Source organism: Labrus bergylta, chromosome 9, assembly GCF_963930695.1.
Source record: "Labrus bergylta chromosome 9, fLabBer1.1, whole genome shotgun sequence".
In the NCBI taxonomy this organism is placed as follows: Eukaryota; Metazoa; Chordata; class Actinopteri; order Labriformes; family Labridae; genus Labrus; species Labrus bergylta.
The window spans coordinates 17,527,208-17,544,811 of NC_089203.1; the positions used below are offsets into that span (position 1 = coordinate 17,527,208).

General features: G+C 38.2%; 1 protein-coding gene across 3 annotated transcripts; it reads left to right on the forward strand.

Annotated features, from left to right (window-relative positions):
• The first annotated feature begins 1,468 nt into the window (after positions 1–1,468).
• Positions 1,469–17,254, forward strand: nxf1a (nuclear RNA export factor 1a). Of its 3 annotated transcripts, XM_065958381.1 has the most exons (22): positions 1,469–1,553; positions 3,749–3,808; positions 4,221–4,434; positions 6,644–6,833; positions 6,918–7,001; positions 7,117–7,221; positions 9,460–9,540; positions 9,884–9,953; positions 10,921–11,009; positions 11,134–11,241; positions 11,357–11,466; positions 14,151–14,187; positions 14,414–14,482; positions 14,849–14,904; positions 15,075–15,182; positions 15,396–15,454; positions 15,570–15,685; positions 15,790–15,832; positions 15,934–16,012; positions 16,470–16,652; positions 16,739–16,799; positions 16,895–17,254. In XM_065958381.1, the coding sequence occupies exons 1-22, from the start codon at positions 1,484–1,486 to the stop codon at positions 16,931–16,933; spliced, it is 2,031 nt and encodes a 676-aa protein (XP_065814453.1). In that variant the 5' UTR covers positions 1,469–1,483; the 3' UTR covers positions 16,934–17,254. The 3 variants fall into 3 exon arrangements, with proteins under 3 accessions (XP_065814453.1, XP_065814454.1, XP_020491461.2); XM_065958382.1 differs by lacking the exon at positions 1,469–1,553 and having other exon boundaries at positions 3,429–3,808; XM_020635805.3 differs by lacking the exons at positions 1,469–1,553; positions 3,749–3,808 and adding an exon at positions 3,431–3,685.
• Positions 17,255–17,604: the final 350 nt, after the last annotated feature.

Sequence of the window (17,604 nt, forward strand, 5' to 3'; positions counted from 1 at the left end):
TGACTCATGAACAGGCCATAAGATAAATATTCGATTCAGGAGAAAATATTATCAGGGGTTTAAATTATTTTCATATCACACAGTTAGTATATTTTTGTCCAGATAACTGACTACATGCTCTAAATGATACTCAACAATGGGTAACAGACATGTTTACTTCAAATGGTGGCAAAAAAAAGGCAAAAACACATCTTGTATGATGAGCCATAAAATATTTTAAAAAAAAAATAAAACACTAATGTATTTCACACAATATAGACTCTTCCTATACTGATGGTGATCCTTGAGCAGCTTTGATGTCGTTACAAACTCTTGCAGCCAAATATTGTTAAAACATACAAAGCCTTTCTAAGGTTTCTGAAGTTTTCTAAAATCATCAGATGTTTCAGGTTGAGTTTGGGGGTGAAAGTTAAGAAAGTGGTGCTCATGTGATTGTAGACTATAATGTTGAAGCAGCTGTAAAACATCATACAGCTTCAAACTATAGTTTTATTTTCTTTAATGGAGAGATAGGACAGTGGATAGAGTTTGAAATCAGGGAGAGAGAGTGGGGATTGACATGCAGGAAGGGAGCCATACATGGGACGTGCGCACTAACCACTGCGCCACCAGCAGCCCCATAGCTTCAACCTAGAACTGATAGAAGCTGACAAAAGATATTTGAATATGCCAAAACAAGAAAAAGGTCATAGTCACGCATCAAATAGCCTACTTAGGCCTAGATTCATTTTAAAAAGACAGAGACTAAATCATGTAATATGTCTAAATTAACAGTAAGATACACCTGCTGTGGCTAAGACTAATAAACCCTTTTATACAGTCTTTGTTCTCTTAGGTGTGTTGATTGTAAGAGTAATTTGAAGTGTTGTTTCTAAAATGTTGTTATCCTCATTCAAACCAATGAATAGCCTATAGGCCTACAAAGGCCAAATACACATCAATAAATTACACGACAAAATACAACAAAAAGGCGTATCAACTCATCTCAACGATAATATAGGTAAAAAAAAAAAAAAAAGAGTAGCTTACACCAGATAGAAAGTAGGCCGTATATTACCAGCTTGTAATGAGCTACTAGTAGAAGGGCAGAATCAATCTGTCCACCAGGTGGCGCCACTTTGTTGACGGAGATGGAGACAAATGAGCGGGACAACTGACAACAACCGGGGACTTCAGTCAGTAAGGAGGAGGTATATGTTATATAAGAAAATATATTATCACGATACATTTTACCACGTTAAAATAATTCATCGGTAAACTGTGTCGCTTTGTGAATCCAGCGCAGTGTTTGTGTGCTGTGTTGTCTCGTCCTTGTGCTAACGACTCAAACTAACGCACTGCTCACAGATCATTGAAAGCTGTGAAAGTTGACTTACATGTTCGCAGTTTGTTAAGCATGTGTCCCTCTTCTTTAGAATATATAATGATAGAAACAATTCTGATAGTGTCTCTAAAGGCTAAAACCGAAGGCTTTTTTTCCGGGATGGATCGTGTGACTTTGTGCCAGAGGAGCTACCCGAACCTAGCCGTAGTGACACGTGTGTTGAGTCAAGGTATGTTAACGACCCTTACAGCATCAACAAGGGGCAAGTTGTCATTTGGGGAAAGTCTAGAGAAGTTACCAAATTACCTCTAGAAATGGGCAAGTTTGATGGGGATAATGAATGAATGAAAATAAATAAAGCTTCTTTAGCTTTGACATTGGGCTGTTGGACTGGAGTGGCTGGAGCTACCGATTTTCAACATCCACACAAACTTGTATTCCTACTAATAAATTAAGACACAAGGGGTGAAACAGCCACATAATTTAAAAAATAACTGCTTCAAATTAAAGTAAAAGGAATGTCATAGATACTAGTACAACATGTCACACCCCTTAATGTGATTAATGATGTGTGTCAACTATTGTGACTCAATATAATTTCCACTGGTTAAAAAGTAAGAGTGGTTGACATATTTATTAAAACGTGTCATTAATTTTAAGTTAAATATTTCTATATCTCTAGTCTAGAATGTAAAAAAAATGTCTTGTAAATTGAAGCCATGTGTTTATAGACTGAATTACATACACGCATATAGTCACAGCTTTGTAGCCTACTCTATAATCTACTGAACTATGTAAACACCATGGTAAACAAATACACAATATATATATATGTATGGATGTGTGTAAAATATCATTTTAAGGTGAATTATTTTAGAACAACATTAAAACACAGATGTGCAGTAAAAATTATGGAATTGTCAAGAGAGAGTCTTACATTGCTGTGTGAACACTCAACAACTCAAAGCCCTTTATGTGAAGAAAATATCTGCCCAGTATGAGGCAGAAGAATTATATTTAAGTTGATTGGATTGAATTGGTCAACTCTTAAAGTTTACCTGATTTTATTTTTATTTTTTTCTTATGCTAAGCGTGTGGTGGCTTGTGCTCACACGATGCCATATGCAATTGTGAATTTATTTTTATATTTTATTTATACATTTTCAGTTTTATAAACAAACAGCACAGCAACAAACAAAAAAAAAACCCTAAGACAAAGAGGAATTAGAAAAATAAGAAACATAGGGCAGGGCGAAAATAAAGCAAAACAACAACAAAGACATGCTCTTATAGGATATCTTACAATACAGTAAGTCAACTTTAAAAAAAAAAGAAAAGAATCAGCACCAACTTATAAGAGATCCCAGTGTGTCTCATTGGCCTAGGACAGTGTAAGTACATGGTTTCTATACATATAAGTAGTGTGGACAACTGTTTGCACAAACTTAAACAAGCAGAATAAAACTTTAGGTTGTCTTTGATAAGATTGTGAATGTATTTTAAGTGTTTTCGCCCAAGAAAAAAAAGAAAAAAGTACAAGTTTGTTTTTTACATTTTTATTTATTTAAAGGGCAGGTTTATACGTTTATCTTCCTCCTGCACCTTATTGTTATTTTTAAAAGCATAAAATGAAGTTTTGTTCTATATTGTGCGGCTTAAAAGGAATAAAATAAATTAAACGAAATATATATCTAAGTTGTATACAAACACATTTTGTATTTTTTCTTACAAATGACGCTACGCTGCTGCAATTATTAATTAATTAATTATTATTATTAATTTTATTTTTTGTTCCAAAGGACAAGCCCCTAACTCTATAGACGGCTCTCGTCTGTTTTATAGAAAACAACCTGTAGTCAGTGCTTAAAGGACTTTTCATTATGCTTGGTTGTCGGAGATATTATTCCTGATACCGTAAACCATGATGTAAATAAACAAGGTTACACACCGTGTATGTTAGTTTGTGCTTGCTACTATCATGTCCGTGTTTTTTTTGTTTGTGGTTTACGACCACGAAATCAAAAGGTTTAGCGTCTGAAGGTCTGAACTCCCCGCGTCCTGTTGTTTACCCGGAAGGGAAAGAGCGTCCATGCTTTACATTTCCGTTGTCTTCCCATCACCGCGCAGTAGGAGAGGCTACCTGAGCTAAGCTACCAGCTGGTTAAAGAGCAGCCCGCTGTGGTCGCCTTTGTTTCCCGTCTTAAACGTCTTGACATGTGGCAGCCTCTTCTTTTAGCGTCATATTAGTGCTTCACAAAGAGAAAGAAAAACGGAACCCAGCCAGTTTTATTCTCCACCCAGTGCTGTGCTTTTGTCAAAACTGTTCCAGAAACATGGCGGATGGCGGGCATTACTACAACGGTGAGAAACATGTTCACTATCGGCCCTTACTTATGTTGTTCTGCTTGTGCCGTTTCCCTCCAGACCGAGGGGACTTTATGGTCAGCAGAGAGGTCAGGAGCACTGGTTTCATTTTCCAAGGAGGTAAAATGATATCTCGGCCTCTTTTATGGAGGTCTGATTGTTGTTTTTTTTGTAGAGCATGAGGAGTAACAATCAGCTCCATTATTGCTTTGTGATGTTAATTGTAAATGTAAGAGTAAGTACTTTTGGCATATTGGTTTTGATCACTATTTCTGTTAAGATGTCTGAGAGTGATCTAGTTAAAGATTTGTAGGTTATGTATTGTTAATTTATTATTCACACTGCAGGAAATAAGAATTATTGTCAGGCTTTAATTTTCTGCCAAAGTCCTCCTCTTGCTGTGATTTATATAGTGATAGAATTGTAATCAACTTTGATCTGATTTTAATGTTTTTGATATGACTTTTTATGTGTTTGATAATATATTTACGTCAAACTGAGTAATGTCTGACTGCTGTTCCCTTTTTCTCAGAGCATGATGATAGGACTGCGCCACAGCAGTATCGCAACCGTAAAGGCAGGGACAGCAACAAGGGTCGGTCAAATGACAGGTCCCGCAGAGACCGCCCAAGAGGTGGTGGCCCTGGAGGCTTTGGAGGTCCTGGGCCACGGTCTAGGCTTGATGATCCCGATGGAGATGTAACTATGAGCGACAACTCCCAGGACAACAGCTCCCAGAACAGATTGTAAGTGTGGCTTACTAACCAAGACAAGTCGTTGTTAAAAACACATTGTTGATGATTAAACTGTATTTGGTTTCAGTGGGACCAACTGTACCGTAAAGCTCTAAAACATACAGCTATGTTTGTAAACAGAAAAGGCAAACAAGTTCTCATACTAATGAGAAGTTTCATACTAATTTCAGGTCCATGATGTAACTGTATCTAATGCTCTGCCATGCATCAGGACACACCACAAACACTTGGTTGACATGATGCATCAAATGCAGAAGCAGTCAGACGAGCCTTTCCTTTTGTATATTTGAAGAAACCAAAAAAAGTATTATTGTTTTTTATTGCTATTTCACCACTATAACTATTATTTATTGTCCCCTTAATTGTTCAGTATTGGCTTTAATCATTCACAGTGCTTCCCTTCAGTTGCCCCACACACACACACACACACACACACACACACACACACACACTCACACACATGCTGACAACTCTCTGCTCTCTTAGTGCTCACAGCGGTTTGCCCTTTTCTTTGTTTCTCCGCCCTTTGTGCCTCAGCACTGTTGACATACTTTATCAGCTGTATATTTTATTAAATTGCCCAAAACAATAATCTTGCATTTAGAATGTTTTAACCTTACCTTAAATCTCACAACAGCAGGTGAGCTGCTTGAGGAGGAGGGACACCTAACGTTTACATTTACAGCAGGGAATCAACAGAATCAAAAATGGGCTTACGGTCTTTAAAACGGCAACATATGAGGATCCTTATTTACAATGAGGCATCAAACATGCAAAAAAAATACTAAAACTGTAGAGCATATACCGTAACTCCACTAGGGCTGTTGAAATGGATCATTTAATCGATGCATTGTAATGCAGACTAGAAGATTAATGCATCGATGCTGGGACAGGACGTAATCGATGCTGACGAGGGTTAGAAAAAAGCATCTGCCTAAAAGTCCCCTACCTATCTGTAGTTGAAGTGCTTTTAATGTGAAACACTCATATCAGGAAATGGGGTGTTTACAGCAGTAGCAACTTAACACAACTCGTCTGAAATAAAAAGGACAGAAACAAAACTAACCCTGAACAAAGCTCACAGCTAAAGGCTACAACGTCCACAAGGGAACACACAGACTTAAAAACATCTTTCTCTCGCATAATAAACTAAACACACAAAAACCTATACTATGACCTATACTGTAGGCTACCTCTATAATGTATTAATTTTAACCTACAATGTAAAGATATTGATATTTACATTGTTGTCTCAATCACTTTTTTAAATTATACAAAAGAAGTTCATATTTATAAGACTGTTTGTCTCTGCTTATGAAAAAGTAGCCATGTGCAGTAATATAGAAAATATAAACCTGAGATAGTCGTAATCGAATCGTAAGACCAGTGAAGATGCACAGCTCTAAACTTCACTGACCTTAATACCTGTTATGTCCAACTGTGTAAACTTTTCATAGTCCGTAGCGACAGCCCAACATTCCTTGATTCCCATAATGCTTTGTGCAGGACTGATTTTCAAATCCAAGAAAATGCTACATATTGTTTAGTGTTGTTAACTGGGAGGATGTTTTTTTTTTTTTTTATGCAGATAAATGTCAGTTTATGTAAATCTGTAGTTTGACACCATAATTGAGGGGACCACTACGTTTCATGACTACAGCTCTCCTACGTAGACAGTCATTCTTCAAACTTGACAACATGGTAAGGTATACAATTAGAATATAATGTTCATGTAGAGTCACAAAGAAAGACCTAGTTAATCACATAAAGGGTTAAGTAAGATGAAATCATTATTGTGATATTTCTTCTCACAACCCACCTGCAGGACCCGACCAAGGCCCACACTTTGGGAAGCACTGAGTTGGATGATAGTATAAATCCACCGTTAAAGATTGTATAGCATTTTTAAGACTCGGAAAGTACATTAAATGTGTTTTAAGCCAGAAGGCTATGTAAGAAATGTTCACGTTAAACCAAACTGTTAAAAATGGACAGAGTCAACCTGTAAGCAAATGCGTAGTAGAAAAGAAATCCCACCATCGACAAAAAGTTTACTCTTAATACCTGCTAGTTTCAAATAACTATGCAACACACCATCATAAACCGTTGCAATTGTTCCTGGGTTCTGGGAAAGCTCTTACAGTGGATACTGACTAAAAAGTATTTGATTTAATATACGGTCTTGTTTTGTCTTTTTCAGCAACCCATATGTAAGACCTTTTCGGAAAAGAGGGGATGGACGGTTTGACAGAGACAGACGACGAGGAGGAGGAGGAGGAGGAGGAGGAGGAAACAGGGGAGGTGGTGGCAACTTTAGGGGCCCGGACAGAGGTGGAGGAGGCGGCACTGGAGGAGTAGGGAAAGCCCGGTCAGGATGGTACAAAGTAACGGTGCGTATCATTACAAGTGCTACGTGGAATGTAGGGTTTTTTAAATCCGTACAAGGAGCTCATACTTGGTTCTTCTGTTGACAGATACCACACGGGAGGAAATATGACAAGAAATGGATATTGACAGCACTTCAGAACATCTGTTCAGTTACCTACACACCTGTCCAGGTGAGGTTCAGCACTATCTTTATTATTCATATACTTGAATCAACTATTATGCCTTTATTATTCATATAAATATTGACGACACTAATTGCGTTTCTTCCTTCCCCTTTCTGTCCAGTTCCACGTCGACCATAATCGAGCTCATTTCTATGTGGATGATTCATCTGCTGCTAACGCTTTGCACAGATGTTCCCACAAAATCACAGACACAGATGGCTATAAGGTATGCTTTTGAAACAATGAAAGAACTGACTGACTATTTGTGTCGTAAACATAAACCTATCACATTTGATAACAGATCTTTGCGTTAAAGATTTAGTTAAATCTAATTGTTTCTCAGAGCTATTGCCTCCTATCACTGTTTAGCGTCTTTGCTCTCTCATGACTGAGTTTGCCTTTTTACGTTTCATAACGTTAGCTTAGGTGGCTTGCCAATTAGTTCATGAGGAGAAAACAACATCGTCCGAAATCTCCAAAGCAGTTTACAGTTCTCGACTCCTTTTAAGAGGCAGAAATCTTATACATCATATACATGTCAGAATGTTTGTTTGTACAGAAGAGCTATTCTCTTGTCTATTGAAAGAGTAACACAAGAGGACCAGCTATTTTGAAATGACACACTGCTTATAATTTATGTTATTAGTTCCATAAAGTCGAAAAATTACCTTTGATCCAATTAGCTTATCAATTTGTATTGGATCAAAATTGACTGAATCTAACTGATTCAATTTGTCCTATATTTTAATAAACAGTCCCAGAATCAGATCGTTTTTTTAAAATATATAATTATTTTTTTATAATAATTTTTATTACTTGCTTTCCATCAGTCATACTTACAAGTTTTTTATCAATCAAAATAATACCATAACATTTAACTTAGTTACACTTTTCAAGAGTGAAATCAGGATCACATGATATATTTACCTTTATATCCCAAGACACAACAGAGAAAACAAATATATATATATATATATAAATATAGAAACCTGTACATTAATGTCCCATTCATTCATGTCACACAAATCTTGTTCCTCGCATCCCACCCCCCACCCTCTACCACATTAATACACACACACACACACACACACACACACACACACACACACACACACACACACGTGTCCTTGTCCTGTGTTCTCTACCGCTTTCCACCCCACTCCTGCCAGCCATGTCACAGATTGTTTCATAGATTTTATAATGCTTCTTTGATACACTTCCATACCACATTGAATTGTTTCATCTTGTTGTAATCTTCAGATAAAGCCTTTTCTATAGTCAAATAAGATCTCATCAATTCTTTCCAAGTACTTCCAGTGTTTTAAAATCAGCTTTTTATAAATGAGGGCAGAGAACAGAATCTGCCATCCCAAAGGATAATGTATTTTTTCGGCATTCTGGAAAATACACACTTCAGGCGAAAATTAGATTTTTGTTTGACATGTAACATACATCCATTCTTGAATCTCACTCCACACTTTGTTCACTTTAGTACGAGACCAAAATGAGTGTATAAGGGAGTAAGGACATCCACACTTCACACACTGATCAGAGGAGTTAGGATAAAACTTGTGGATTTTATCTCAGGTGTAATATATTCTTGTCATCAGTTTATGTTGTATTAATCGAGGGTTTTCATTTGTAGTAGTGCTGTTGGTGAGGTATAGACATTTCTTCCACTTTGTGGCGGCATCTTTGAAATTCAGGTCTTTATTCCATTTATCGTACAACATTTGCATTGAGTAAAGTTTAGATTGTTCCTTAAGCAGCATGTTGTACACTGTGCCAATTATTTTTTTCCTCTTTACCCAGAAACTCTTCAAAGGGTCCTGGCACCAAATCATATTCTAAATCAAAATTGTAATCCAGTTTCTAAGCTGTAAATACCTAAAATATTTAAAAGTAGATTTTCGGTATTTTTATTTGGTATCATTTTTAAAAGGTAATCGTGTCTGCTATAAAACCTAAAGCTGCTTTGAAGTCAGGGTGAATTTCAATAGAGAAGCAGGACACAGGACATAACCTAATATGGCATAAACGAAACGACACTAGTAAACAAAAAAAACTTACACATACCCTTTGGAGCTTCTCTTCTTTAGACATGCTTCATTGAGCTACTCTGCTCCACTCCGTGGTGTGTTCAATGGCCATAACAGAACCAGTATCAATCCAACATATAACAATAAAGTATTGCATTTACCCAGAATCAGATCTTAGCCCTTGAAAAACTTGATCTAATCGTTTGGAAAGGAGAGATTCACACCCCTTCTGACTTTTATTGCTTCAGAAAGTCTCCTTTCCTGTTTGAGTCTCTTTTGTATTGTAGGATCATGGTAACATGCTACATACCATTACTTCAGCTTGCAATTGACATGCTTTATGTTTGTCAAAAAATAACAGTATGGCAACTTTGACCTCTTTAAAACAACCAACCATAAATCACTATTGATCTCTTTTGTTTAAGGTCGAAGTGCACGTCAACCCCAGCAATCCACCATCCTTTCTCCTCGCTGACCTGAAGCCTGAACACTTGGAACACCTTAAGGTGAACTAGAGGAAGAAATTCTCCCAAATGGAGCAGTGACAACATGGGACATTTTAAGACGACAGTCATAAGTCTCTGAAATACTATTTCAAATGTAGTATAGTCTCTTGAACTATGTATTAGATTAATCTGTGTAAGATGCAGAATGATGATAAGATGCAGGAATTTATTTGAGGTCCGACTGTTAAGCAGGTGGAGTCAGCTTTGCACTTGATATGACAGAAGTAGAAAGGGATTTGTTGTTTTCGAAGTAATTTGGTTGTGTTTCATTTGATTTAAAATATTTGAATGCTATTCAGATGTAGCCTCACATAATGGCTTAATGACTGTTTATTTTCCACAGCAATGCATGGCAAAACGTTTTGATGGTTCTCAGCAATCACTGGACTTGAACAACATCAGAACGGACCCAGGTAATCATGCTAGAGATTCATTCTTAACCCAGTTTGGGGTTTCAGGGTTATGCACTAGAAAGAAAGTCAGACCTGTAATTGTTTGGCTCTTGCCACACTACCATTCTGTAGTATAAACTGATCTTGATGATGTATGAGATTACACCAAACTGATTGAGTGCATGATCCACTTATAAAAGCCCCTGCATCTGCAATGATGTGAACTGGGAGCTGCAAAGTCACATTCTGAAGCCCCTTAATAGATAAAGAGTTGCAGCATCCTCCATGTAATTAACTTGACCTAACCTGCCCATCCGTACCTGTAAATTGATTTGCAAATATGTTTAGTCAAAACCTTGATACTAGACACAGAAAGCTCCATTTAAATTTAAAATGTGATATGGGTTAGTTTTCATGACTGTCAGTGGTAATGGATGGATATGCTTTCTAGGACATGCGCAAGTGTTCTGTAACCTTAACAACGGGATCTAGCCTACGGTGCAACCGAGCCGGAGCTGGCCGGAGCACAACGCATCAATTTAGCACAGAAAAGCACAAGCGGGACGGGAATTCAGACACCGATACAACATTAAACACTCCGGTTTAGCGGTTCAGAAAAACGACCGTTTGTGTGTTTGTTTATGTGTTTATAAGGTTTGTATTGAGTTGTATACCACGTACATCGTATTATCTCGTGCTGTCGCGAGTGAATCTTTAACATTGCCGCGGAAATTCCTTTGTCTCCGTACTCCACTGGAGCTTAAATATGTATCCTAAGAAGGGGGCAAATGCCAGGCACAAAAGGATCTTGTTACTGGTTTACTTAAAGTAAAATTCAGAACATATCTTTGCCATGATTTCCATATAAAGCTGTCGAGATTGTGCAGACAATATAAAGACTTGGACAGATTGTTGTTTATTACTTCTTGAATAATAAGTCTTCTTTTAGTCTTTGGCACATTTTTGCTCATGTAATTTTGTATGACAGACTTGGTGTCCCAGAACATTGAAGTCATCTTGAACCGAAAGTCAAACATGGAAGCTGTTATCAAGATCATCCAAGAAAACATTCCAGAGGTAATTTGAATGCACAGAAGGTTTTTGATGTAGTTTGAACCCTAGCTGTGAACGGTAGCTTCTTGCTAATAGGCAACCAATCCAACTGCATGTGTTATACAGGTTTCTGTGGTTTTTTTTCCAGTTGACATGCTTGAACATGAGTAACAACCGAATTCACAAACTGGATGAACTTGGTGAATTGGTTACAAAGGTGCCTAATCTGAAGACACTCAACCTTTCCCACAACGAGGTGAATTACTGTACATTGGATTTTGAGAATGATAATTAAGCATACATTTGGCACTCTAGCTGGTTTGATTTAGTTCCTGTTATCACACCTACTCTCTTGTTCTGTTTGTGTTCAGCTGAAGTCCGACCGGGAGCTGGACAAAGTGAAAGGCCTCAAGCTAGTGGAACTGTGGCTCAACAGGAACCCGTTGTGTGACTTCTTCAAGGATCAGGCCTCATACATCAGGTCAGTCAGCTGATCAGGGGGTGAGGGAAGATGTTGGACCATTTGGATGTCCAGTAGTGTCTGCTGTATGACAGGTGTATGCAGCAGTGATCTACTTATGAAAGATCAAGGAAGCTTTGGGGATCTTTGCTGTAAGATGTCTTCACATAAGCTTAAAAAATACTTCCTTAGCAGTCAAAGATTAACTTTTGGACCAACAGGTGCATCTGACATTCACTGTAACTCCCTGTGTTGGTGTGTGTGTCTGTGTGTGTGTGTTTTTTTGTGTGGCAGACCCTTATGGTGAAAAGAAGATTATTATTTTCTATATTGCCTTTTCCCACTGAAATCTAAACATTTCTTGTTTTTAAACATCGCTAAGGACATAAAACCACAATCTGTTTCACTTCATTCCGGTCTTAAACTCTTGATCTTCTCTTTGCTGGTTAGCATTTAGCCTCTCTGTGGGACATCCTTTCAAGCTTCTGTTCTGGTTCTCAGTGACTCTGTACCCAGCATCCCCCTGCTGACATCTTGAAAAGTTATCCCATAACCTGCTATAAAACAAATATGTAAGATGCATAAAATAATCACTTAACTTAAAAGAGAAATTTAACATTACATCTCTTTAGCTCAATTTTCAGTGAACTTCTTTTGAAGAAATCGCTTGAGCAGTACTGTAAAACAGTGTACGTGTGTTATCTGTGAGAGAGCAATCAACAGTTGTTTTGACAAACGTTCGGAAGAAACCAAGAAAACTCACAGCAAGTGACTTCCCCTCCCCTCAAAACACCCTTGCCCACTTGGTCCCCCCCCTCCCGTATTAGGCCAGTATGGAAGGCTGGATAGCCTATGACGGGTAAGATCCCACCTTGAAACCTCGGGACAACCTAAGGCAGGCACAGTCACGATTACTCGGCCTCAGTCCCTGTGAGCTCTGACTCACAATATACACGACGAGAAGAATTTGAGCAGAAGGGGCTCCACCGGACAAATGTGGGCTGAGGAGGAGGGGAATATGTGTCACTATCAGTGACCAATGATCAGCCAAAGAGAAAAGCACTTTGTGCCTTCCACTATGTTGGGTCTGTTTGGCCTGAAAGAAGCTTCTGCTGTTCATGGAATGACATGGAGGGTTTGGCAAATAACCCCTAACTAAACTTCTGAGGGGATTACACTCTGAACTGAATCAAAGTTCAGTTTTGCCTGAAATATGTGTGTTGAGAAAAAAGTGAACACACTTCTCATACAGTGTTTGCTATCTGTGACCACCAGTACAAAAGAGCTCACATATTGAACAGAGACAGCAGAAAAGAGGATTTCTGCTCTGGACAGACACCCAATGATTTCCTGTCCCTCTGTAACCAGAGGTCAGGATCCAAACTAAGCTTAATAGTAAAAAGCCATCAGCATTAAGTCCAGTTCCTACTTTTGCACGAAGAGCAGTCTCTTCAGAATTGATGGTGTCTTTGAGATACTCCATTGATAACAGGTTGATTGTACAGGACGGGAAGGCTTTAGGATGAGCGGTGGGACTGCTGGGTCCGACTCACTTTGTAGCCTGCTGTCTTTTTTTTTTTTTTTTTCCAACTCTTTTCTCAGGAAGTCACTCTTTGCTGACAATCATGGTTGCAGACCTCTTAAATGATGACGTGTGACTGGCACCTCTTCTGAATGTTAGACCACTTTGTGTGTTTGTGTGAGTTCTACATTATATCTTCTGTGCCTGTTTTGTATTTTGGTGACGTTAACGACGTTAACCCATGACTGTCGGTAACCACCTCTCTGCCCAGCAATGTATACCTTTTTGTTTCACAAAAGGAAAATGGAAATGTTTACAGCGCAGTCTGTTAGATCTTGGGTTCTACGTATTTGTGTGTGTGTGTGTGTGTGTGTGTGTGTGTTTGTGTGTGTGCTCTTAGAAAAGTGTGTTTATGTTGCTCCCCCATGTCAGATCTGTGTTTCTCCATATTGGGGGAGAGGGTGAGTATACCTGCTGGTAAGTACACTTGGGGAAGGGAGAACTTTTAAAGCGCCAAGTTAAAAATTAGGGAAAGGACAAGGGTTTGTCAGTTTGGCTATTTACTAGTGTACAGAGCTCTACACTATTTGTTGAAGGTACTCACCACTTTCATGTGTTTGTCCCCATATTCTCCTAAATGTTAAATAAAAGGCATATATATGACCCAAATGTAATGCCTTTGCACAAGAGATTAACTCCATATTACTGTCTCATCTTTTGGATAACCCTTTATTCTTTGCACAGTCTGAGAATAAAAGTGGGCTTCCTGATCATACTAGGTTAGAAACGTGTCTGTTTAAAATTGTTACAGCAAACTTCATTGATGGTCATCACTGGAGCAAAGAGTCTCTGAGGAGCTGACAGACTGGAGTCACACTGATCTCATTTCTACCTCTCTCTTTTGCTTTTATCACTGTTAATATTGTGGTAATTAGTACAAAAAGTAAGAAAAGAACTCTCCCCCACCTTGCCCCACTATATCCTCTGTTATCTTGATGTTTCACTTTGGACATTGACCTTTTTTAGTTTGGCAGCAACACCGTGCCAAAAACATCTGAAAGGCTATAAATGAGAATAAGTTAGCAGGTTTGATTGGCATTGGTATCAAACATGATTAATCTGATACGTGAGAGTTGGTTTGTGATGATAACTTTCTTGTTCTTTATTTTTGTTCCTCTGCCAGTGCTGTGCGACAGAGGTTTCCCCGGCTTCTCAAACTGGTAAGACAACAAGTTTGTCTCCTATATTTGTCCCTTTGCAGTCATCGTCCATTCTAAAAAGAAATTATCTAGTTTTTAAAATGTGTTCATATACAGCATTTGGAGACACACAGCAGAATGTTCATGTAGGCATCCCGATGTACTATCTATGAAGAAAGAATAAACAATGGCCAAAAAGTTTTCCACTAATAAGATCTTTCTTCCTTTATTTGATGTTTCTTTTTAGGATGGTAACGACCTCCCACCACCCATTGGCTTCGATGTGGAAACGCCCACCACCATTCCTCCCTGCAAGGTTACTTATTTTATCTCATGTGATTCATGGTGTATTTTTATTTTACTTAGACGTTTTTACCCCCGGTTTAATGTACAGTATATTAATTTAGAACTTTGCAAGAGACAGTATTCCCACGGCAGCCATGTTGCCATGACGTCACACTCAAGGTTGGGTGACCTCCTTTGGTTTGTTTGGATTTGCAGTACTTTAAAATATGTCATCAGTTAGCTTATTCACAGTTTTTGTCAGTTTGTGTGCTCCCTGTCGAGAAGTCCTGTGCAAATTTCCAGCAGACTTAAGTTTACTGCACTCCGCGTTAATCAATGTTGCTGCTTAAATTAATAATCTTCTATGTTCCTTTTTTTTTTTTTATAACCATTGCAGGGCAGCTGTTTTGGCTCTGATGAAATCAAGGCTCTTATCCTTCGTTTCTTGCAACAGTGAGTTTTCAACTCTTTAGTTGACATTCTTTTCACAGCAGCAGTCACTTCATCAGGGTGTTAACCATGTCAAAACTTAATCATGTGATGTGACCCAAAATCTGACTCATTACAGAGTTTATTTTTATTCTATAAAACTTCCAGTAAAATGATACATGATTGTGTCGCAGGTACTACAGTATTTACGACTCGGGGGACAGACAGCCGCTCCTTGATGCTTACCATGATGGAGCATCACTGTCCCTTACAACACCGTACTCCACCCAGAACCCCTCCAGGTGAGAACCCATAAACACTCATGTTCATAACAAGACATACACGCTACTACATCGAAGAGTACATGGAGGAATAGGATGTTAAGTTCTTGCTGTATTTCCAGTGCTTTTAAAGATTTTTCATTCTTTTTAGTTTACTGTGCTATTTGCTGCTGTTTTCCCTGACGCCTCGCTGTCTGTTGTACTCATATTGATTCCACTTTCTTCTGGTTTCAGGAGCAGTCTGGGAGAGTATCATAAAGACACCCGAAACCTGAAGAGGATAAAAGACTCCAGTAAGTTAACATAATAAGCTGTGTTGACCTTTCTCATATCTTCTGAATTAATGACTCTGAACATTTGTGATTTAAGATTCCTCCTGTTTACCTCTCCGATTATTTCATCCTTTAGCGATACGGTTTCGACTCCTGAAGCACACGCGCCTGAACGTTGTGGCATTCCTCAACGAGCTACCCAAAACTCAGCACGACATCGCCTCCTTCACTGTTGATGTGAACACTTACACTGTGAGTTCATGTTAGCTCTGTGAGCCAGCACTTTGGATAATATGTTCCTCTCGCTCTCGGTCATTTCTCCTTATTAATAATGGAATTATTATTTTCATTTACAGAACATGCTACTATCATTCACAGTGAGCGGCGTCTTCAAAGAAGGTGAGATATTGGTTGTGATGGTTTTTTAATTCTATTCTCATTTATTGCAAAGCCAAATGGTGTTGATCTTGTTACTAACTAGTGTCACATTTGTCTTTCAGTTGTTGTTGATGGAAAATCCAGAGAGTCCACCATGGCTTTCTCTCGGGTTTTCATCACAGTCCCAGCAGGTGGTGCAGGGTAAGTTTAAGGGAGCTCCCAGCTGTTTTTAATATCTACCAGTTCTTCATATTTGCTCTTGAAAGAGAAATGGCATTAAATGATGATCAGCATTAGTGTAAACTCAAGAGCAAAAATTTGACAAGGAGACCTCCTTGTCTTCTCTGATTTAAATCTAGTAAAATCACAGACTTGACACAAGTGGGGTTTCAGAGTAAATTCTCCTTCATAGGACAGTTTACAGTGTAGATATAGACACGTCAGGCAGAGGGGGAATCTACATGAAAACACAAGAAAAAGCCAAAGTAGTCTGACTACACTGGTTTTATCTTGAAGAGCCTATCAATCTGGGAACTGGCTTTATATGACTGGTGAACCTCAAGGTTCAGTACATTGTGCAAATAAGCCGAGAGAAGGCGGTTCACATGTTTCTGGTAGACTCATTCTTCCTCTTCACTCTGTTCCTGCTATGCCACAGTTTGTGCATCGTGAACGACCAGATGTTCATCCGGATGGCTACCACGGAGGAGATTCGCAGAGCCTTTGTTGCTCCCGCTCCGACTCCATCTTCAAGTCCTGTCCCCACTCTCACGGCGCCTCAGCAGGAGATGCTCACTGCCTTCTCACTGAAATCCGGCATGAACCTGGAATGGTCACAAAAGTAAGTTGTTTTTGTTCTTGTTGAAATGCCCTTTTTCCTGCCTTTACATTAAATATCTAAACTTTTTTTTTTTTTGACTGTTGCAGGTGTCTTCAAGACAATGGGTGGGATTTTAACACAGCGGCACAAGTTTTCACCCAGTTAAAGGTAATGTAACTTTAAAAAATTCTGCATTCCTACAAAGGTTTGTTCAGTTTCACAATGAGGTTCTGAAATAATTTTTATCCTCAATCTCTTTTTAGACGGAAGGCAAGATCCCAGACGTCGCGTTCATAAAATGAAGGGTTGAATCATAATTCTGTGTAATAAAATCTGAAGTTATTTTATTTATGACTTTTTGTTTTATCCTTTTATTCTTTTCCTTTCCTTTTATTGAGAATAATGTAGATGAAGTTATTCATGTATACTGCTGTTATTTTATCAGCCAAATGTCAACTGTTTGACCGAAGACACTGATGTGGAGATACAAAATTGTATTATCTTTAATTTTTGGTCATTGTTGTGGAAATCACTTAATGTTTTCATAGGAATAAAGACGATGGTTTGTGTTCACATTATTTTGCTGTATTATGTTTAACAATAAAAAATATTTTGTTACACAACTGTTGTTTCAATTAGTTCAAGCCATGCAAACAAAACATTAAGGGTGGAAGGTCTAACTCACCGTGGGAATATGAATAAAAATCACCAATAACAATGATATTTCACAGTGTTTAAAGTTACACATGTCCTAATGAAGACTGACCTGGGAGAAAGCTCTTGAACAAAATGAAAAGAGTTACTTATTGCATTATAATTTTCATTTTTAGGCAAACTTTGTAACATTTATACATTAATAAACGATCAATTCAGATAGGGCTGCAGAGGGAAACAGATTGAAATTAAGACAGAGGTTATATCAAGCCTGTATTTAGTATAAACGAGCAGCTTGTTCATAGCTACTTTTCAACTG

Coding starts and splice junctions, on each gene's coding strand:
- nxf1a (XM_065958382.1), top strand. CDS start 3,658: ATGGCGGATGGCGGGCATTACTACAACGGTGAGAAACATGTTCACTAT. Junction 9,541..9,883: donor AACACTTGGAACACCTTAAG/GTGAACTAGAGG, acceptor TATTTTCCACAG/CAATGCATGGCAAAACGTTT. Junction 11,467..14,150: donor GATCAGGCCTCATACATCAG/GTCAGTCAGCTG, acceptor TTCCTCTGCCAG/TGCTGTGCGACAGAGGTTTC.